At 36.5% G+C, this 24,573-nt stretch overlaps 1 protein-coding gene across 1 annotated transcript in view; it reads left to right on the top strand.

Annotated features, from left to right (window-relative positions):
- lrba (LPS-responsive vesicle trafficking, beach and anchor containing) overlaps nucleotides 1–24,573 on the top strand; it is a 334,073-nt gene that overhangs the window by 89,343 nt on the left and 220,157 nt on the right. Inside the window, 8 exon segments of the mRNA XM_067441679.1 lie at nucleotides 8,900–10,198; nucleotides 10,367–10,542; nucleotides 10,901–11,054; nucleotides 13,240–13,420; nucleotides 16,832–16,953; nucleotides 17,360–17,467; nucleotides 19,396–19,537; nucleotides 19,666–20,011. Of these exon segments, the coding sequence (XP_067297780.1) occupies nucleotides 8,900–10,198; nucleotides 10,367–10,542; nucleotides 10,901–11,054; nucleotides 13,240–13,420; nucleotides 16,832–16,953; nucleotides 17,360–17,467; nucleotides 19,396–19,537; nucleotides 19,666–20,011 (2,528 nt within the window).

Consider the following 24,573-nt stretch of genomic DNA (forward strand, 5'->3'; position numbering starts at 1 on the left):
AGTAACTAATTAAATATCATATTTAGTCAAGTCCCCCTGTAGTCAGTAATTGTATCCCTTAAAATTGATCTCTGATCACCAAAATGATGTGTTAAATAATTTTTTTTAGTCATGCGTTAAAATAGCTTGAAAGTAACCCTACACCCTTGCTTCATTTATCATACACTGATCCGTGAATATGCAAATTAGCGCCATCTCCACTCACTCACACCAGCTCAGAGATTGCTTGCTGGAAGTCGTTTCACTCTGCAGTGAGCCCCACTTGCAGAGATCCACTTGCTTAACTTAACTGTAGTAAACTTTGCACAATAGCAAGTGGGTTTAATCAAGCCATATTATGTTTAAACCTGAATACAATTCAGAAGAAGTGAATTATGCAGGCTCGCTTGTAAAGTCAATGTATCAGAATGATAACGTGTTTATGTATCGCGCTATACAATGACGGACACAAAACATTAATTATAATGATTTGTTTTACTTGACTATGTTATTTTTTTTAGAAAGCAGCTGTCGGACTCAGAGTTGGTCGGACTCAGGAACATGGTTTGTGTAACATTATCAAACAGTTAATAATGTGATGGAAATGTTACACAAACCATGTTCCTGTTCCTGTCCGACAGCTGCTTTCTAAAAATCTCCATCCTTAGAAATGCTTTGAACAACTTCATAATTCATCATAACATTGTAATATACATCATATACATAATTCACCCGCTATAATGCTAAATGTACTTGATTTTTCATGTCAACAAAAATTATTCCCTGGCTTCTCTTGAGGTTCCCCTTCTTCGCAGCATAGTAGTGATGATATGCTAAAGCCTGTCCGCACATTGTCGTGACTGGTTAAAAGATGGTTTGTGACATCAGAAACACCTGTACTTTAAAACCACGTTTTTGAGACTGTCTTTGGCTCACTACATTTTAAGGTGAAAATACACAGCAATGGTGTTAACTTGTGAATTTGCATGTGGTTTGTCCTAAAGCATATTAAAAACACCACATAGACATATAAACAAGTTTAACATTTAACATTTTGTAGTTAACTTGACCTGTACTGTACGCCACTATTAATATCCCTCACCGGTTTTTGGCTTCTAGCAATTAAAGATACTTTTTTATTCTTAGACTCCTTATACTTTTTATACCCTGCAGTATATTTGTAGAGCTGGACAATATAATACACTCACCTAAAGGATTATTAGGAACACCATACTCATACTGTGTTTGACCGCCTTTTGCCTTCAGAACTGCCTTAATTCTACATGGCATTGATTCAGCAAGGTGCTGAAAGCATTCTTTAGAAATGTTGGCCCATATTGATAGGATTTTATCTTGCAGTTGATGGATATTTGTGGGTGGCACATCCAGGGCACGGAACTCCTGTTCCATCACATCCCAAAGATGCTCTATTGGGTTGAGATCTGGTGACTGTGGGGGCCATTTTAGCACACTGAACTCATTGTCATGTTCAAGAGGATGGGTACATGGTGGACATAAAGGGATGGATATGGTCAGAAAGAATTCTCAGGTAGGCCGTGGCACTTATACGATGCCCAATTGGCACTAAAGGGACTAAAGTGTGCCAAGAAAATATCCCTCACACCATTACACCACCGCTAGCAGCCTGCACAGTGGTAACAACGCATGATGGATCCATGTTCTCATTCTGTTTACACCAAATTCTGACTCTACCAAATGAATATCTCAATAGAAATCGAGACGCATCAGACCAGCAAAAATTTCTCCAGCCTTCAATTTTGTGCAAATTGTAGCCTCTTTTTCCTATTTGTATTTGAGATGAGTGCTACCGGGTGGGGTCTTCTGCTGTTCTAGCCCATCCGCCTCAAGGTTGTGCGTGTTGTGGCTTCACAAATGCTTTGCTCCATACCTCGGTTGAAACGAAAAATTGCTTAAATCACCTTTCTTTCCCATTCTGACATTCAGTTTGGAGTTCAGGAGATTGTCCTTACCAGGATCATACTCCTAAATGCATTGAAGCAACTGCCATGTGATTGGTTGATTAGATAATTTCATAAACAGGTGTTCCTAATAATCCTTTAGGTGAGTATAATATAATATAATATAATATAATATAATATAATATAATATAATATAATATAATATAATATAATATAATATAATATAATTGTCCGCTCCTTCCTTTTGACATTACTAGGAGTTTATTTCCTAAACTTTAACACTAAAATCACATTAACCAACAAGAAAATGACGCTTGCCTTTGGTACTGAGATTCTGGGCCTAATGGAGATGTTGGAAGAAATGATCTGCCTAAGAACGTCAAGCCTATTCTCTGGTGTCATGAAGTTGCTTATCGTACTAGACAACAGCAATACTATGGATTTAGAAGACAATGGATTTCAGTATTGAGACATTGCTTGTAAAGATAGAGGCATACCTGCAGCCGGTCTGTATTGAATAACCTCATAGGCTGGCAAGCAAACGGGCTTAAGGACATGGTTAACATTGACTGTTTAAAGACATTGACATTGATAAACCAATCTCTTCCTTGACATTCATTTTGCAGGCTTATACTATCACAAAAGCAACGTTTAAAGCATTTTTGGATATAGTGTTTTAAGGACGACCTGATTGTTTTATTTATCTTGTCTTATTCTTTTCTTCCTTGTATTTTTGTAAAATACTATTGTTTTAGCTAATTTTTAACTTGTTGTAAGAATAAGCATAGTGAAAGAAAAAGTAAAAAGTAAATAAATATATATAAAAATCTGCTAATGGATCAAGATCAAATACACAAAAAGTGTTGGTAAATTATGTAGTTGCTTTTAAGGTGCTTTATATATATATATATTAAAACAAGAGAGTCCTTCTGCTTGTGTGTCTGTCTTGAGTCTCTCTCTATGTACCTTTATTCCACACTCATACAGACAGCTGTGAGAGTATTGAAGGGGAAAAAAGAAAACTAACAGTGTCTTTTGGACAGAAAGGAAGGGATTCAGTCTGCCGACTACATTGATTTTTGTAGAAATGGAATCACATTTAGCTAATCCAATTAGAGCATTCTCAGGGTCCCTATTTCCCCTTTGTTTTGCGGTTACTCACTATCTATTGATCTAAATGAGGCTCCCTACTGGCCCTACTGTGAAAGTCTGTGGTTGACTGGTTCCTGCTGATCTAAGATCAGTGATTTTAGCACTGTTACGGTCTGTTGCTGAGCTTGCAGTCTGATTGCAAGTTCAGCTGGATCATCACTGTCTGAAACTGGATGAATCTTCCCTATAGACTTGGGGATTATGTATATTTATTTAACGCTCACATTTAGGATTTTTCCAAAGTAAAGTGCAAAATGTATTAAATGGAAATTGAAGTAATTTTTTTCTATCCTATATATGATAATTTTTTGTAATATTGTAATACTCTATTTTATGTGTATTACTTAAGAATTTGCGCTTACTGGTACATCTAAGTTTTTAGTATATAGCAATAAATTATTGATATTTTTCTAACAGGCCACTTGAAAAAAAATTTGCATTACGTTGTATATTTGGCAACCCAACACCCTGGTCATACAAAGCTCGCTGTCACATTATGAAACCTTCAGTGTATTCTTAGATGATTTGTTGCTTTTTCCATATCCCATGTCTAAAGAGCTGACCGGATTTAAATTAGATCAGATTAAAACTGATGTCTAGCCCACCCGGTGTCATACCGACTACATTTCAAAACCACATTTCTATAGTTGCCCTCTTTCCAGTGTAACTTTATCTCCACAACATGCCAAGGGCTCACATGTACTGAATGCCGGTTATAGTAAGGTAAGTAATGCTTTTCACGTGATGTAATACTTTATTGGTACGATATGCATTGTAGCAGGCTGCCAGACAATGAGGTGCTTTAGTGTACATATGAAGATTTTTTTTCAACATTTAACAGCATATGGTATCCTTACTGATTCTTGAAGATAGTACCTAACAGGATAATATGGGTCCTCATGTGCAGCTTTTTAAACCCTTAGTGGTTTACATGAGTTTTAACTTACATTCAAATCCTTAAATGCCTCGCAGGCCTTCCCGATATGTTTGGCCTTTTATACCTTATATCCAGTCACAAAGGAGGGCAATGTTTTTTTTCTGAAAATACAGGGTGTGGGTTTAATAGCTAAATGTTAAATGCTGACTTGAGCCCAGAATAGTGATCTTGTTATTCCAAAGAATAAAGAAGAGAGTCAGGAGAGAAAGCAAACTACTAAACTAGCAATGCATTTCAAAGCTGTCCGTTCCGAGCAAACAGCTATGGATTACCAGTCAGACCACATGGAAGATTAATGGCCAGGCTTGTAGCAGGCTAATTTAGAACAATAACGGCCAATTAATTACGTATAATAAGGCTTTCTTGCCTAAATGCAAATGCTGGCATTGGTGTGGAAGCTGTAAGTTCGTTTCTCATTTTCCCAGTGGTGTGTTTGACTTTCTGTCTGTTGTGTTCTTTTGATAAATCGAGGTGTGTTTTGGTGTGTTCAGACTTTTGCTGTATTTCTGCAGATGCAGTGGACTGCAGCTAATTGCAGTACTAAACACATGACCATCTCTCCTCTCTGAGTTTTTTTTTTTATCTACTGTTTTTTAACAGTTTATCTACTAGTATTTAATAATACTAGATTATTACCTGCCCTATTGACATTTTTACTGGCCTTGAGGAAAAAAAAGAAAAAAAGAAATATTTTTAATCTTTTTTTAATTAAAGAGCATATTGCAGGTAATTTTTTTTTTTCAAGATGAATATATAACCTTGTATGAAAATGTCATATGAAAAGGTAATGCTGGATTTAAAATGTTTTTAAAAGACATAAGAGCACAAATTTAGTAGATAAAGTGGCCCTTTCGTTGGCTGTTTGTTTTTTCAACATCGTGTCATATTACGTCACGAGAGGGAGTCGTGTGCCAAGCTCTGTGTTGCCTCAGTGCAGAATAGGTTGGTATTCAGTAGGAATCAATGTATTCTCTGTAATTTTTCTATTTCAATTTATCTTTGTCATGGAAAATGATTGTGTCCAGTCTGTCAGGACATCAAGTCCACAGGTTTCCTAAAAAAAAAGTTAGAAAAGCTGCATGGTGGCGTTTTGTGCAGGTGAAGAGACAGGACTTCACTTCTGCATCTGCTTCGATACACACGGTGGTGTGTGTAGCGTTCACTTTACACCGCGGATTATCCCAGCGATATGATGGAGTTCAACATTGCAGTACTCATGTAGGATATTATGATTAAACACCCACACGTGATGCTTCTTAGTTGTTGTTTTTACGTGAATCAATTTCAACATTGATGAAAACACAAATGCATTGTCTCACACTTTTTAAAAAAAGTCTGCAATTGTGTGCTGATAATGTAAATATTTTATTCATGCCATGTACATTCACGTTCAGTCAAATACATACTCAAAATGTCATACATTCTCACACTGAATCGGTGAATCGGCACAAAATAAACCCATAACACAGAATTAGTGAATAAAGGATAACATGAAAGACACAATTACACTAACGTCTGTCTGTGGTTCAGCCGTGGCGGGAGATTTGATGATCACGAATCCATCAGAGATGCCGCTTGAAGAAAACGTGAGCGGTGCACCTTAACTGAGGCTTTCAATGTTGCTGCTGTTCTTAAGATAGAAAAAAATATTTGTGTGCAAATGATTTGTTGAAAAGCAGAGAACAGCGACCATTCCTTTCAACAGAAACAACCAGAGGGAGAGGCCGCCCGCGTCCGCGTCTGTGTGTGTGTGTTGCATGCTGAATGGTTTCAGCCACTGCGCTATAGCATAATAATACTCATAGATCTAACCTATGTGACATGGTTGTGCATGATTTGGCAAAACATTATTATTTTTTTCTTCTATGTTTTAAAATGATTTAGTTCTATTCGCGCTTCGTCCCGTATTTCCGAGCCACGACCATACGAGCATCCATGGTGTCCACGTGAGAGAAAAAAATCATCAGCACAGCTCGTATGACAGCAAAAAGCGCACTGTGTAACGTTACTCCCGGCGTGGACGGATAGCCTATTAACGAGTGTGACTTATGGTCAGAACTGATGGTCAAAATTTAGTATTAGTTTCTGTTATTAGTATCAATACTCCTAGATTACCAATACCAGCTTTGTGATTGCCTAATACGTGATACTTATCTGCAAATTATTGTAATCTGAGCACAGTGTTCATATGCTAGTGTATATATAACGTTATATCATAAGCTAACTGGTCTCTCACCTGCTCTGTTTTCCACTGTTTCACCTTCATCTCCTCTAATTGTTTTTTCTGTCTAATCCTGGCCTGTCCCTTATTGTGTCATAATTGTATGGCTGTGGTCTGCCATATGAGTATTAATAAACATTTATAAATTCCTCAGCGAACTGTCATTGCGATCCATTGCTTTCCTATCGTTGAAATTCACCGCACTCCCTCTCGTTATGTCACTTCCAGTTTGGGCATTTTTAGATGTGGAAGTAAAATGTTCTCACAAAAACGACTCAAAAAGCCTTATTAGCATATTTAAAATCTAGGTTGTAATGGCAAAATAATTAACTCCATCGCTTCACTGAATAAGAGACAAACATTAGCCAATTATAATTATAAAGGTTTATTTAATAAAAACGTTTCTTGCAAGAAAGAGGCACGGTTGATGCAACCACAAGGCCACACCAAGCGTACACTGAAGTCATAACAGAAATCACAATCTCTTATACTGTTGGCAGCATCCTCCCCTCTCAGTACATTTCCATACAGGCCGTTGTTTAAGTCAGGATGCCACGTAGCCCATGTATAGCTCATAGTACACATTTCATAGTATGTCATTTACTGCATATCTCACACCATGGGAAGGTAAACATATGGCTATACCAAGATTTGCATTTTGCCACAACAAGATCCTACATTATTTTTCTATACACTGACTCACTGGAGTCTCTAACCTGCAATATGCTCTTTAAGTGACAGAACCAGAATTCATTTTTTTATATAAATATTAAGATTTCTTTACAGAACAAATGCATAATAAATAAAGCATTGAAAGATAAATAACATTGCAAGGTAAATCTTTTTTTTTTAAGGTTTATAATGCAGTTATATTTATTTATAACCTATATTATGTTTATCTACATGATTAAATAAACACACAACGTTCTCAATGGCCTAGTCTAATTTATACATATGCATCACAGAAGTACTTAAAATAAATACAGGGGTTGGACAATGAAACTGAAATAGTTTCATTATGAATAGAAACAATAATTTATTAGTATGGTGTAGGGCCTCTTTTTCTTGGCCAGGAGAGAATCTGTTCATCTTGGGAATGAAAGTTACAATTCCTTCACAGTAGCCAGAAAGATTTTTAGCCATTCCTCTTCCATAACAGTGGACAGGTTGCCATGTGATGCTGGTGAAGGAAATTTTCTGATTTGCTCTTCCAAAATATCCAATGTCTGGGTGTTAGCCTCTTTGGGGCTTCTCCGCAACATAACTCCCTTGGATATGGTAAAGACAGTGTAGGTGGACAATCATCAGAGAGCAACAGATTTCACGTTGTCCGCAGCCCAACATTTGCATAAAGGTTTTGCTATAGCAGCCCGACCATGAATATTGACCCTGTGGAACTATTTTGGTGGGGACAGGATAGTCGAAGTGAGCATTTAATTCTGCAGGGAGTTGGGCAGTTGTGGTTTTGTTTTTTTGGATACAATCTGGGTCAGTACCTGTACATCCCTTTCAGACAGCTTCCTCTTGTGTCAATAGTTTCTCCTGTTGGATGTGGTTCATCCTACATGGTGGTATATCAGCATTACCCTGGATACTATAGCTTTTGAAATGACACAAAGAAATTTTTAAGACTGCTGTAGTGTGTCAGTAGAAAATATACGTTTACATTTCCAAACATTCTTTTTGCTATTAGTTGTAATCCAGTGAGAATTTTTTTTTAATATGCAAAGACGCCTGATAACAGCTGGTGCTCATCACAAAGATCTGATCTCACAATCATCAAGCCCATTCGTGATTACATGAAGAAACATAAAAAACTGAAACAGACTAAGTCCAGAAGAACAGAGTAAATCTCACAGGATTATTATTATGGCAAATGGAATGTTTTGAAATATATGTCAGTGATATTTTCTACTGAAACACTACTGCAAAATGTATAAATAACTGTCTTATTTTTAGTTGAAAATACTAACGTGTCTATGACTTTTGCACAAACTGAATATATTTGTAAAATCTTCAACACTATATTGGCCAGGGTTTCAGTTTCATTGTCCAACTGTAATTGTATATTTTATTTTATTTTATTTTATTTTATTTTATTTTATTTTATTTTATTTTATTTTATTTTATTTTATTTTATTTTATTTTATTTTATTTTATTTTATTTTATTTTACTTTTTTATTATTTTTTTTATATTATATTATATTATATCATATCATATCATATATCATATCATATATCATATCATATATCATATCATATATCATATATCATATCATATCATATCATATCATATCATATATCATATCATATCATATCATATCATATCATATCATATCATATCATATCATATCATATCATATCAATCATATCATATTATATTATATTATATTATATTATATTATATTATATTATATACAACAGTTCTGGTCCTCAAATCTGAATGGAGAGGTAAATAATAATTGATAATAATAAATGAAAAAACCTAATTACATTGGTATGATAGATTTAAACAGACAAGACAGTGAATTTATGCATCTAATCTTTTGATTCCTTGATCTTCTTTTAAAAAGTTCTTGGTCTTTTTAGTTTGTCCTGATGACAGCATTCTGTCTGCTGCTCTGCTTAATTAACGTTCCTCCCAACACTCTTACTGCTTGTTTCATCAGGTCACCTTTGAGCAACACAAAGAGAATCTGGCCCACATGTTTCTTGAGTACCAGCGGTTGGGTTCTGAGGGATCTGAAAGCAGAATCAGAACTATCTCTGGTGCCAGTCACGATTCTCAGTTCCTTCGCTCGGCCAATGGTGAACTGAATGCAGAGGAGACGGCTCCATCAACTGTAATTGAGCTGCACGTTGAGGAGCAGGTCAGCGATCAGCCTACAGATGGTGAGGAGATGCGAAACAAGACCACTGTCACAGTGTCCAACATTCTGGCCAGAGATGAGGAAGAGAGACAGAAGGATGTTGCCACCTCACCAGAGACAGAGGAAGGGAATAAAGATGAACAGGACACTGTGAGAGAATCAGGAAAGGATAATGAAATTAAAAATATGGAAGACAATCATAAAATCGATGCTGATGGAGAGCCTGAGAGAACGGAAAGAGTTGAGACTGAAATCACAATGACTGAAGGTAGAGTTAAAGAGAAGGAGAGATCAGATATGAGTGTAGCAGATGATGCTAAAAGTACACAGACTACAAACGACAAGGATGCCAAAGTTGAAACTGAAGCTGTGAAGATGTCAGATGAAGATGATGCTAAAACAAGCAATACTGGAACTGAACTAAATACTCAGGTAGAAGATAAAGAGAAAGTACCTGGAGATTCTTCTACTGAAGCTTTAAAGGAAGCCAAAGTGGAAGAAACCACAGATGCTTCTTCTGCGGAGACTAGCATGACTGGTGCCTCAGCCATAAATGAAGATAGCCCTGATGTTTCCTCAGTCAGCAACTTCATGAAGGTCAGTGATGACAGCACAGAGGAGTCCTCATTTGTTTCAGCTACAGCTGGTGAGACAGATGACCATGGTGTCGAAATGGAAGATGATAAAAAGGAGAAAGATATCAAGCTAGAAACCGAAAAAGATATGAAGCCCATGGAAAATAAGAAGGCAGAGGAAACCAAGGATGCATCGGCTCCCATGGTGGAGGTTGATTTAAACCAAAGCACCTCCACTGATGAGACCAAGCTTCACACAGAGACTACAGAGAGTCATGGTGCTGTTGAGGCAGAACAGGCAGCAGAAGTACGTCCTCCAGATGTAGCCGACACGTCAACGACAGAGGTTAGCCCTAGCACTGAGAGTATCTCACAGGATTCAGGAACTAACCAAGATGCTCTGAAAGCAGCAGGGACTGAGAGCTCAGCAACTAAAACCAAAGAGATTAAAATTGCTAGACTGGATGTGTCAAGTGTGGCCTCAGACACAGAGAGACTAGAGCTGAAGCACACCTCAACAACAGTAAGTTTTGCAATATTAAAAACAGAGGAACTTGAACCAGGTTGATACTTACAGTAATTCACTATATATTGAATATATTGATTGTATTGAAAATTTAGATTCTTGATGTGACATTCTTCATTTGGTCATATAAAACAAGTGTTAGAATAATAAATGCCTCTTTTGCAGAACCTGAACTCAGATCAAGCAACTGCCTCAAGCCCCACAGCTCAGGGCAATGAGGGGTCGTCTTCGGCACGCTCCACCATGTTCCGTATCCCAGAGTTCAAGTGGTCTCACATGCACCAGCGTCTTCTAACCGACCTGCTGTTCTCCATTGAGACAGATGTGCAGATGTGGAGAAGGTGAGATAAACACCAAGAACCAAAGATCAAATATTGGTATTGAGTATTGTTTAAAATAAAATGTAATTAATTAATAACAATCTTAAAATGTGGTCACATTAAATCAGGAATTTCATGTGAGGGCAAAATATTTCCCTGCACAGGTTTAAAATTGGTTTACAATATCATGCTTTTATTCACCTTCTTTGAGCTTCGGAAATGTGCTTTTAAAATAACTTTTTTTTGTAAATTTTTATTTGTCATCATTAAGTCAAATGTGGTATTATTTGTAATTACCCTTCATCTGCCTCAGTAGCAAGTTGTTTCATAACTAAATTAAGTTTTCTGAATTAAGTGGTTTTCATACTTTTCCCCACAGTCATTCGACTAAGACAGTTATGGACTTTGTGAACAGCAGTGAGAATGTGGTGTTTGTGCACAACACCGTCCATCTCGTCTCTCAGGTGGTGGACAACCTCATCATGGCCTGTGGAGGAATCCTTCCTCTGCTGTCTGCAGCCACCTCCTCTTCGGTTAGTATGATCTACACCCACAACGAGCAGGTTGTTGTTTTGCGTCAAAATCACATTAAACCGATTATAATCAGTGATGCTGTCTACATGGGTGCAAGTTGCTGATATTAATCGAAAGCCCTGTTACATATCCTCAAGCTTTTTTGGTTTGACACGATCATGACCATTATACATACGTTTCACCACTCTTTCCTTGCCTCAACTTATTTCAGTCACTCTAAAAAACAGCTAGAGCATTTGCATAATCAGATTAGTCCACCATACTTGTCAGAATTCTTCCTTTAATTGTTGGACATCAGTTTGGGGATTTTCAAGCCTGCAGGGAATCTACACCTGTCGAAGTCAGCAGAAAGCTCACCAGATTTTTGCCGTGTTCTGCCTGCCATTCATTAAATTCTACATTCCCTTCCCGTTCTAGTACTTTATTTAATATTTGACTAATTTGAGTAGTCTATTCACACCAGGACAAATATTCAGTGCCATAAACATTTTAATTTGAATGAACTGCTGTTAATGCATCTGTTCAGTCTGTCTCAAACATGTGGTCCATGTGACAGATTATTCATTTTTTAGAGAATTTTTCATCACACCAAAACACAGCAAAAAAAAAAAATTACATTAAGAACCTGAAAAAACTGAGACAAAATCCACAAAAACTGCGACAACATCTCCAAGACGCTTGAAGAAACCTTCCTGCAAAGCTACAGTACTTTGAACAGTTATAGGCACGTGTAAAAATGATGTAAATTGAGAATGCTTTCAAAAATAATGTCATATATAGATTTTGTTTATCAATTAACTCCTAATAACTAAATCAAATCAGTGTTTGGTGTGACCACCCTTTGCGCTTTAAGTGAAGTTAATAAACGTAATTTCGGGAGGAGTACGCCCATCTAATCTTTCAATTAATACCAAGGTATAAAACCAGCAGCTTACCTCTTCCCCTTTTTGGTTCCTGAAGCATCCCTCCTCCTCCCCTGCTCCTCCTTTTGTACACCACATTGGTGGTGGTTAAGGAGAGATCCCTGACACGAGTGTAAAGCGCTTTGGGTGTACAGTAGTACATATGAAAGCGCTATATAAATGACTCATTCATTCATTATTTTATTCATTCAATTTGCCTGTTATAGGGGGGCAATCGGAGCTCGGGTTGAATATCCTCTCCGAGCCCCTCTATAGCAGACAGCAAGCCAAATCTGTTTACCACTTTCACTAAGATTATATGGGCACACAAACTCGTGAAACTGCTTTTGTCCTGGTGCACTTGCTCATAGTTTATCAGGGATTTTTGCTGGAAGGTTTCTTCAAGCATCTTGGAGATGTTGTCGCAGTTCTTTTGGATTTTGTCTACGTTTTTTCCATTTCTTCATGTAATCACAGACGGACTTGATAATGGTGAGATTAGATCTCTTTGTGTATCAAACAGATGTTGTCAGATTCCTTCTGCATACAAAAATTTCACTGGAATGGATTATTACAATTAATGGCAAAATAAATGTTTGAAAATGTAAACTGATATTACCTACTGACACACTATTGCAAAATATATAAGTAACTGGCTTAAAACATTTTTTGGGGTGAAAATACTAACGTACCTAAGACTTTTGCACAGTACTGTATTTGTCTCTGTACTCTTGTATTTGCTGTCTGATAAACCAGCGCATACACAATTCAGAATGGCTGTAACAACATGTAAATAATGTTTGACTTTACTTCTCTGTGTCAGAAACAGAAAGTTGACCAACGCTTTTCCCTGGAGTACCCAGGTTTTTTTTGTATTGGTCTAATCAGACTAATCACGTGATAATCAGAACAATTTCTGCAGATTTTGCCTCACAATCAACATAGGAAATGTGGTATTCCATTCCAAATGTGGTGTTTCATGCCATTCACAGCAGTTCTTACATCAAGTAAAAGTTTGAGAGAAACCTAAACACATGGCGTGACACATTGTACATACTAAATGAGCACAGATCTCTTTAGATAGAAGAAAGTGCGCTGACCCTTCTTACTGTTTATCATTTATATTACTTTAATGATGGTGAGTACTTTGATTACAATAGCTGTGATAATGAAACGTGAGGGTGATGAGAAAGGTGACCATTATGGAGATTTGATTGAAGATGGTTCTGATGATGAAGGCTGCAGTTACAGTAATGATGATGATGATTATATTGTCTTGCAGCATGAGTTGGAGAATATCGAGCCTTCTCACGGTTTGGCTGTGGAGGCGTCACTGATGTTCTTGCAGAGGCTCATCAGTCTCGTGGACGTGCTTATCTTCGCCAGTTCACTCAACTTCAATGAAATCGAAGCAGAGAAGAACATGTCTTCTGGAGGAATCCTAAGACAATGCCTACGTTTGGGTAAATCTCTTATTTCTGTGTTTTTCTTTAGTGGTGTCTGCTAAAGCCAAAGGTATACTTCCTTTGTCCATGTTCAGTTCTAGCTCAGACAGTCTACTCTGTTTGTTTTGATTTTTGTCATCAGCACAGTCCACTTGTGCAATCTGGTTTTTGTGTCTGCATGGACAAAAGCACATATACCAGATATTTAAGCGCTTAAAAAGGAAGCGTGGACACACCAGTAGTGTGCACACGCCGTGTGTTCATCCACACACAAGGTCGATGGAGAAAACTTTGAAATGCTTGCGCATTAAGGAGTGGAGACAGAAAATGCAGAAAACAGATTACACCAGGGCAATAAGGATTTTTGTTTTTATATTACGGCTTGTTAACTATTGCACATAAATGGGTTTAGGGATTGGAACAACCACAACCAATATAATATACAAAATATAGTCTTATAAATATCTTAATTTTTTAATGTATTTTTTTTTATTTTTCTCAACCTGCTTCAACTTGCTATTGATTATAATAAAGTTTAATGTTATCATATTGATAAGCTAAACATCTGGATCACTGAGGCAGCTCACAAGGTTTTGGAGCACAGCCCTTTTTGCTTATTGAATTCTCTCTATTGGTTAATTTTGGTAGAGTTTATAACTACCTTTACCTTCCATCCCCACTCCACACTCTCTGATAGTGTTATTATAAGCTCTCCACACTGCAGTGCTCTAAAATGACGACCGTCATCAGGCCATTGACTCTAATGGCTGTTTTGTAGCCTGAGGCACCTCCTCTTTTATGTGTCTATGTATCACAAACTGTACTGCAGCGTTATAGACCACATAACAGAAATCCAGCCGTTTAGATTGGTTACATTACTCATCTCTCTTTCGCTCTCTCTCTCTCTCTCTCTCTCTCTCTCTCTCTCTCTCTCTCTCTCTCTCTCTCTCTCTCTCTCTCTCTCTCTCTCTCTCTCTCTCTCTCTCTCTCTCTCTCTCTCTCGCGCTCTTGCACACACACACACACACACACACACACACACACACACACACACACACACACACACACACACACACACACACACACACACACACACACACACACACTCCCTACATGACCCTCCCTTAAGCTATCTAAACACCTCTCTGAATGTAACACTTTTCCACTCTACTACCCCTCCACTTTGCCACATCGGCTCTCTCTCCCATGTAACCCCCAAACCCGCTGAACAAAATGGCCGGTGTGTTAAATCGACTCGGCAGTGTGTAGCAAAGGCAGGGTGGAGCTTCCTGATTGGTGGAGTGAGAGAGAAACTGAAGCCTGTTTTTTAGGAGGGCTAAAGTATAAAATGAATATTTGATGAGGTCTGCCTGTGTGTAATCTGATTTGGGATCTGTAACAAGGTTTTGCCCGCCCTCTCTCCTTCTATAGCTCTCTTTCTCTCTTTTGCTTGCTCTTTCGTTCGAATGACTAGAGCGCATAATGGAAAAAGCTGGTTGGTTCCAGCGCTTGAATAATACCTTTTAATCTAAGCGTTTTGGAGTTTACATTTGTCAGTTGTCAAGGTATGAGAGGATAGAGGGTTGAATAGAGTCATACGCATGCACAGTCACGCACACACATTGTGCAGTAAAAGCTCAAACTCATGTGCAATACATTAAAACAAAAACACACACACATGCACCATACTGATCTTACATATAGCATGCAATACATCAAATTAAATGCAGTAAGTGGATTTTTCTGCACCATGGTGGTGGGAAGTCAGCCAAAATGGTTAAACACAGAATAAGCAACGTCATCTGTTTTGCAAACCTCATACAGTTTAATGCTTTTTTCTTTTTAAAATATATGCGACTTATGTCTTGGAGAATAATGTTTTTGCTGCAGGTTTCAGTGTTTTTGTTGATTCATTTGTTTGTTGATTCATATCACATTTTTTATGCGGCTTATTTTGTAGTGTTGCTTGCTAAGTAGTGATTCATGAAATATTGGCATCATATTAGTTACCAGCCAATATTAGAGATGTTTATGTCGGCCAGTATTTAATATTTAATTGTGCATACTCATTTAGATGACCTTTGCCATTATCTAACACTCAATTATATTAAACCTTTAAAAACTATTAATAATTTAATAAGAATTGCAAATGTAATCTTTAGCTAATTAAATTATTTTTATATATATTTTAGATTTGTATTATTATTATTTATTATAATATATATATATATATATATATATATATATATATATATATATATATATATATATATATATATATATATATATATATATATAATATATATATATATATATGCACAGACAAAATGTGACCCTGGACCACAAAACCGAGTACATTTTTTAAAATTGAGATTTATACATTATCTGAAAGCTGAATAAATAAGCTTTCCATTTTTATTTGTTTGTTAGGATAGGATAATATGATATAATCTACATCTGGAATCTGAGGGTGCAAAAAAAATCGAAATATTGAGAAAATCACCTTTAAAGTTGTGCAAATGAAGTCCTTAGCAACGCATATTACTACTACTAAGCCCCTCAACCTACATTAATGTTCAAAAGTTTGGGTTTGGTGCAATATTTTTAATGTTTTTGAAAGTTTTTTAATGCATTTATTTGATTAAATTTGATCATTGATTTCTTATTATCATTGCTGATAACAGTTGTGCTACTTAGGAAAAAAAATAGTAATAATGTAAAATTATTTTTCACTTTTGCTCAATTTATTAAATTATTAATTTCTTAAAAATAAATAAATAAATAGTACTGACCCAAACATTTGAACACTAGTGTTGTTTAACTCATCCTACACCGTTTGTGCTGCAGACATGCATGATACCTGGAGTCATGCAGCTTTTTGAAGACAGGTGGAATATTACTTTTTTAAGCGATCAGATTTACGATGATATTCCAGGTGGACGTTAAAACATCCCTTAGACTTGCACATTAAAAGACGATCCTGAGCCATATCTAGCATCTAAAATATCAGGCCTGAGACGTGGGCTGTTTTTGACCATAAACAACCATCATGTGACCCCCTAGAAACCACCCAGAACGACGTAGCAACTAAATAGAAGCTACAAAACTCTGTTAGCTTCTTAGAAATGTACATAAAAATAATAATTATATATATATATATATATATATATATATATATATATATATATATATATATATATATATATAATATATTAGTTCACTCATAAGGTGGTATTTTAAGCCCCTTTTCATAGTCATGCTATGACCTTCTCATATGTCATGTTTCTTTTAGTCTATATATCTTTTCATTCTGGTGCCCTTTCATCTCTATGACGTTGTCTTTTCCTCTGTATTTCTACCTCTCAGTTGCTGCTCTCTCACAGTCTCTCTCTGTCTGTCCCTGTCTAATGCACTCTTTCTCCACCTTAGTGTGTGCTATGGCTGTGAGAAACTGTCTGGAATGTCAGCAGCACACTCTGGCTAAGTCTGGTGCAGAGAGCAGCCATGGACAGCAAAGCCTTCTGGGAGCCGCCAAGTCTATACCAGCACAGGCAAGTTCAACATCATGCCAAGGATACCTCTCTATCTTATTCTCTCAACTGTTTTTCTCTCTACTGTCCAGATGTTAATTTTAAATAGGACTTTTGGACCATTGATTTTTACATTTCCAGTAAAAAAAAAAAAAAACTGTTTCTTCCTGAATGTGTTGTGTAACGTACACTCCCACTCACAGCTCATCTATTATTTAGAATCTTTGCAAAACTATTGCTTTAATGCCTCTGTGCCTCAACACTGTCTAAATGTGGAACAGCAAAACAAAAGACTCCCTAGTTTTTACAAAATCGATATAAAATATTTGATCAGTGGGAAAAATTGATTGGAAAAAAACAGTTTGTCTTGTGCTGAGCTGACAGACTGAATAAAACTGTGTGAACTGTGTGTGTGTGTGTGTTGCAGAGTCCTGTGGACATTGTGACAGGAGGGCTGTCTCCCATCAGAGATTTAGACCGGCTTCTGCAGGACATGGACATCAACCGTCTCCGTGCTGTAGTGTTCAGAGACATAGTGAGTCTCTTCACTCAGTACTCATATTCAACTACATCTCTTCCATTTAGCTAATGTTTCATTTATTTTCTCCAGTGCAGTGGAACAGCAGTATCTGTAACTCTGGGAGTACTAGGAAAGATTCAAATTTTGCTTTGTTAAAAGTATAAAACAGAAAAAAAATATCTCATGATTCTTAGTTCTCCAGAAAGATTTTTTTCCCCTGAAATATAAATTTGTTTAGATAAAATAATACAGTGCAATGACTTGAAAGGAAAAACATTCTGGTTTGGTTTTGGTGAAGGGTTACTTGAGTCATACTGAAAAAGTATTTATTTACTAGGGATGCACGATATTATCGGCACAACATCGGAATCGGCCGATAAACGCTTAAAATATATAAATCGGCATCGGCCAAAATGAAAAAATTATGCCGATATGCCTTGCCGATATGATAACGTGTTAATATGCGACTGCAATAACTCACTTGTGCAAGGAGTGCTACAGCGATGAGACCATGTCAGCGTGACTGCGGTCATTCTTGAAGTGAAAACAACCTAATACATTGCATATACAGTGATTTATATTGACTGTTTTTAAATGCTGCCTTAAATTTGTGAATGCACGTGACCGTCAGCAGCAGATTTGCCTGGTATTCACAACAACTACACCAAAACAAGCCCAATCGCGTCTCCCCACTCTCTAGCGCGTGCGGCAGCCTCCACAGCAGCAGAAGCTCCTCCAGGTCCTAGTGCCCGACCTCCAATCCGCTATATATTTATACATGTAGTGGGGGCGCTGTTGTTACAGTTATACAATGAAAAGTAGAATACACTACTTGTTACACTAACTATTAGAAGTAGCAAGACACTTGTACATTAAATACTTTTATATACCGTGTATTATTCTGTAATAAAATTTTAGGAAATGGATGATGAAAAATAATCAAAGGAGCTCTACAATAGGTGTGCACAAATGCTAAATCCCAAAATACAATATTTAGGTAACAGCTGCATCTGGGGTAAAAAATTATTTTTTTATTTTATTTATTATTGGTTAAATGTATTATTGTTATTTTCAGGGCTTTTAATATACTCTTATCATACAAAGAACTTTATTAACATTTATTTATCTTCAACAAGAATCCTTTTAGTAAGGAGACCTCAGAAATCTGAAACCAGAATGAAAAAAAAAAGTTTTTGCTCAAAATGGTGTTGGTTCCAAACAAAGGTAACAAATAAACATATATCGGCATCGGTATCGGCATCGGCCAAAAGGAGCTGAAAAATATCGGCATATCGGATATCGGCAAAAATCTAATATCGTGCATCCCTATTATTTACAGATGATAACTGATATAATGGCCATTATTACAAACGTATCAAAATCCTAATCCATACACTCTACAAGAGCTTGCATTTATACGCAACCGTTAAAAAGTTCAGGGCTGGTCAATTTTTGTAAAGGTTTTTGAAAGAAGTTTCTTAAGCTCACCAATGCTGCATTTATTTGATCAAAATACAGATAAAACAGTAATAAAAAAAAATGTCTTTAGTGTCACAGGATCCTTCAGAAATTATTCTAATATGCTGAATCTGATTTGGTTCATTTCTTACTATTATCAATGTTTGAAAACAGTATTATAATAATAATCTTTTTTTTTGTTGTTGTAGAAACTGCATACATTTTTTTCTCAAGTTTTTTGACAGACAGTTTATTTAGCATTTATTTAGTCTTAATTAGTCTTAGACTAGGAATTTAGTCTTTACCGTTTGGTCAATTTAATGCATCCCTGCTAAATAGACATATTCATTTCTTTCTTTCTAAAAAAATGGAATAAACAAAAAACAATTTTATTTACCCCAAACTTGTAAATGGTAGTTTAGCTACTGTAATTTATAAAATATTCTTAGTGAATTGTAAATGGTTTTGCTCTGTGCTGTGCTTAGGAGGACAGTAAACAGGCTCAGTTTCTGGCCCTAGCAGTGGTCTACTTCATCTCTGTACTCATGGTCTCCAAATATCGAGATATCCTGGAGCCACACAATGACAAAAGACATGCCCAACGCTCTCAGTCTATCAGAAGCACAGGTGACACCCTGAAACCCCCACACATCACTGCTACAAGATTAAACCCAGAAAACCTACAGAACAGATATGCGTTTATTCCAAGTTTTGAGCTGTGGACTAGTGTGTATTTTGTATTTTATTTTTTTCAGAGAGTGCTCAGTCTGATCTCGAGAACGGTTTGTCTCCTCATCGTCAAGACTCTAGCATTGAGGGTGAGAAGACTTCAGCCACCCCTAGGGATGCTGAGGCACGAACCGGCCCGGACGCTGTGTCCGAAGCCCTGTCTACTTTGTCCTCTGAAGTCAGGAGAGGTTCTGAGGTCACTAATAGAGACAGCAAAGGAAAAAACGTCAATGTCAAGGATATTTTGAGAAGTCTCGTTAGCGCACCCTCTGACGACATCATGGTGGACCCCAGCCTTATACCGCCGGGATTTCTGAGTGCAGTGGGTGATGCCTCCCGTGACCAGTCCGTCCAGTTCCATTCATTTGACAGGTGAGTGGCCAATCACAATTAAACCTTAAAAAGGTACAATAGCTTAAACCCTTATTTATTTTTTGTGTGGTTTTTTTCCCCAGTCAGTTCTTTGTCCACACGTTTTGTTCTGCTTTCATGTAAAAAAAGAACATGTTTTCTATGGTAGTGGTCTATGTGCATTTTATGATGGACACCCCCACAGAGTGTCTGACTTCTGCTGTGGAAGTGTGCCCTTTTACACACAAACAAACAGCCTTACAAACACAGAGCCCATCAAAATAGGCCTCAGGAGACACATACACATCTACTTGTCCATTCCTCCATCAGTGGATTTGTGCCTGTATTTGCTGGTTTATCGGCGTGTGTGTGTGTGTGTTAGGGCAGAAATTATTATTGTAAAAACAACAACAAAAACACTACACTTGTGCTGCTGTTTTCCTCATATCTAACAAGACTGAAAATATGAATAGTTAATTTGCATGACGTATAGTGTTAAAAAGAGAACTTTTACATGTATTCAAACTTCCTGTTCTGTTAACGGTTCTGAAACTTGTATTATATATATAATAAATGAGCTGAATCTACAGTGAACATATAGCATTAACAGAGTAGTTAAATTCCTCATAATTCTCTTGCCTAACCAATTGTAAGGTGTCCATTTTAAAGGAGGTTTACCCAAAATTGAAAATGTGATGTTTATCTGCTTACCCCCAGGGCAACCAAGATGTAGGTGTTTTTGTTTCTTCAGTAGAAAAGAAATGAAGATTTTTTAACTCCAACCATTGCTCTTATAATGCATGTCAATGGGGTGTTTTTCTATGAGAGACTCATGTTGAATATCACATTATTTAACAAGGTATTGCATATAGCATTTTTCTTCAATATAGCACAGCCCCTATATATATATATATATATATATATATATATATATATATATATATATATATATATATATATATATATATATATTATTCATTCTTTAAAATTAACATTTTTAATCAAATACATCCAACCTACATTAAAGGAGAATAAGGTACTTCTTTCTTTTGATTTATATATATATATATATATATATATATATATATATATATATATATATATATAAACAATATTCTTGGTTTAACTTAAAAAAGTAACCTGGTTGCCTTAAAATTTTGAGTTCATTGAAATAAGAAATTTGAGTTGATACAATGAAGGAAATTGGTTTAATAAATAAAAACTCAAAATATTATTGTATCTGAACCACATAAAAATGTGATAAATCATGAAAATAGAACAATTTGGCTACGTCATCACAAATAAAACACAATTATTGTAAAAAATAATAAATATATATATAATTCAAATAACTTTGTTTTAATATAGTTTAACATATAATTTATTCTAGTTTATTCTATTCAGTCTTCAGCATCACATGATCCTACATAAATCATTCTAATATGCTTATTTGCTGCTCAAGAAAAATTTCTTCTTAATATTATCTATGGACAGTTGATAACTGTAACTATCAATTTTCAATTTCAATTGAATGAATTCTTTCTAAATAATATTTCTTTCTTTTAAAAGAATCTTACTGACACCAAACTTTTGAACAGTCATGTATATAAGTGGTGGCTGTCAGACTGTATGTGCACCAGTCATAAACGGTTTTATGCCTTTTTGTGAATTTTTTCTTCCTTAGCATCACTGTCTGTTTTTTAAAGAGTTTAGTGTAACTGCTGCTCCATTGGGAGGGTGGGGTGCTTTGGGAAACAAGATCCATTGCTATGTGTTGGCGGACGTCTACAGTGTCTGGTTTTTATTTGCTGCATTGTCTGTGTGTAAGTCTGACATAACCGGAGAGGGTTTATTACAAAAAGAAAAACGGACAGAAAGAAATAAAAAAGGGAGATTTTGCTTTTGTGTTGGAAATAGAAAGCAGTATGTCATGCCATTTTCATTTTCTGTTTACCTCCTGCTCTCTCAGATTCCCTTCTCTTTTCTTTTTCCTCTGGGCATCTGTGAGACATTCCTCTGATCTGGCCTTGTGTTTTATCTGAGGAATGCTCTGTCAGGTATCACAGCGCTGCTGGTATCAGGACAGGGATTATGCTGGCTCCTGCAGTGGATGAGCTCAAAGCTCCCAGCAGTCACTGCGGCTTTCTTCTGCCACCACCTCTAAGAAATAAAGACATTTTGAAAGGACTTGGTCCTCCATCAGGTCTTTGGTCAAACCAAACTTCTCTTAAAGGGATAGTTTACCCCAAAATTTAAATTAGCCCTTGATTTACTCGCCCTCAAATCATCCTAGGTGTAAATGACCTTTCAGGCGATTACAAAATGTCCTGGCTCTTCTGAGCTTTATAATGGCAGTGAATGGCTGATTTATTTTGAAGTCCATAAAAGTGCTTTTGTCTGTCAGTCTGTCTGTCATCTATCTATCTGTCTGTCTGTCCGTCTGTCTCTCCATCCGTCTGTCCATCTTTCTTATCTATTCTATCTATCTGTCTAATCTATCTAAATCTTATTTATCTCACAAAGTGCTTCTACAAAAAATCTCATAAACACACACCTAAACCTTACAAAAAGCCTTGCAGAAAGGCCAGAAGAGTTAAAGCTGTTATAGTTGCAAAGGCCTATTCCATTAAGAATGGAATTTAATTAATTATACATGAATTAAAGTTCATGTGGGTTTAAAGGCAGGGCTCCCTAAACTTTTGCCAGTATATAATATATTACAATAATATACACCTTTTATAATTCTATCTATTCAAATACATTGAACAAATAAATTGGATAAGCACAGTAAATTGTTTAGTTGACTAAAATTTGTACAGTTTATGCAGGTTCCATATTCTCCCCCTGCTATCTTCTGTAGCTTAGTCATAAACTTGGTCGGTGTCGTGTCATAGTTTGGGACGTGGCGTGGAGGTGGAGTTGGCTGGGGGGAAACAGTCCATTCCTCCTCAATGTAATTGCATAGTGTTAACCCAGTATAGCCTGTGTAGAATCACTTCTGCTGCTTGACAGAGCAAGATACATAGAAAAACTGAGCCTTATTATCGGGTCAGATTGTCCATACAGTATATGACTGAAACGACCCAATGGAATCAGTGGCCAGAGTTGTCATTTTCTCATCAAAATACATTCAGCTCCACTGACCCCCAAATAGATATGACATGCCAACTTCATAAATCACTCAATCTTTCAATGAAGATGTTGATTCAGTGTTCCTAATTTTAATGGATTAAAAATATGTATTAGCCTACATACATTTAACTTTTTAAAATGATCATAAAACGTGTCTTGTGCTTTGAAATATGCCGTGTACAATGCAAAGGGCGTTTGTTTATGTATAAGTGTTTGGGCTAGAATAGAAACATGATATGTCAAACGTTAATTTAAAGCAGTAACACGTTTAACAAATATTTATCAAAAACCCAACATCCAGTGATATGATGACCTGTTTGGCATCAATGGCACGTGTTTAGTTAAACTTTAGACATCCATCAGTTTTCTGTTGTCTTGCATGCATGTGGCTTTATCTGTTTATTTATTCGTTTTTCTTGTTAGTACAGCCCGGCACGAATGAATTCCTAGTTCAGCATTTACATATTACAAAGAAATTTTGGAGTTGACAAAAGTGTCTATCAGTTTGTAAGCTTGAAGCACAAACATGAGCACAGCCCTTCCCATAATGAAATAAAGAAGACTTTTGAACATTTTGTACATTAATAACCTCAAACATTATGTGGCTATATGTGATCGCTCATCATGAAAAACTGCTTTAACAATAAATTGATATGAGTTCTAAAATGAATACCATGCAAGTTGGGTTGGTTGGTTCATCTAACACAGTGGCCTATCAGTTACGTGATTTATCCATACTTTACTTTATGACCTACTATTTGACAATATAACTACACATTGCTTGCTCATAGTTTTAATTTATAATCAAGTGATATACAGCGTGCACGTGCCATTAAAGAGTGCACGCTATGAACACAGTATTATGGGTGATAGGATAGTAAAGTTTGTTTTTCTGGGGTGAGATACTTGAGTGCCTCACAACATCCCATCTGACCGCAGATACTGTAACAGGAAAACACATTCTTCTGTCGTTCTTTACTTAAACAGCTTTCATGCATGTCTTTCAGTCTCGCATCAGAAAATGCCGATGGCCACTTTTGTGTCGCGATCCACCAGTTGACAATTATCTATCAATATACTCTAGGCTTTTCCCAACACCTGGCTTTGATACAACTGGGCCATACTCATCTGCTTCTTCCTTGTTATTTTACTCCATAATGCGAGGGAAACTCTTCTATCTCCTCTCAGGATCCCTCCAACGAAAGAGGTGCCGAGTTATCTGGATGACTCCAGATCTGAGTCTGCTGTTCTGCAATTCCACACACACATAATCTCCCTCTTCTACACACACTCACTTGTCCACACTCACTCTCTTCTTTCTCTTTGTACAGCTCTCCCTATATCACTCGGAGTCACCTTTTTTGGTCTCATTTAGTTGATTTGACTATTTTGAGATGTTTTCCGCTGCTTCCCCCACACTTATGAATAAATTACCAACCAAATACCAACCA

This window comes from Pseudorasbora parva, chromosome 4 (assembly GCF_024679245.1).
Source record: "Pseudorasbora parva isolate DD20220531a chromosome 4, ASM2467924v1, whole genome shotgun sequence".
NCBI lineage: Eukaryota > Metazoa > Chordata > Actinopteri > Cypriniformes > Gobionidae > Pseudorasbora > Pseudorasbora parva.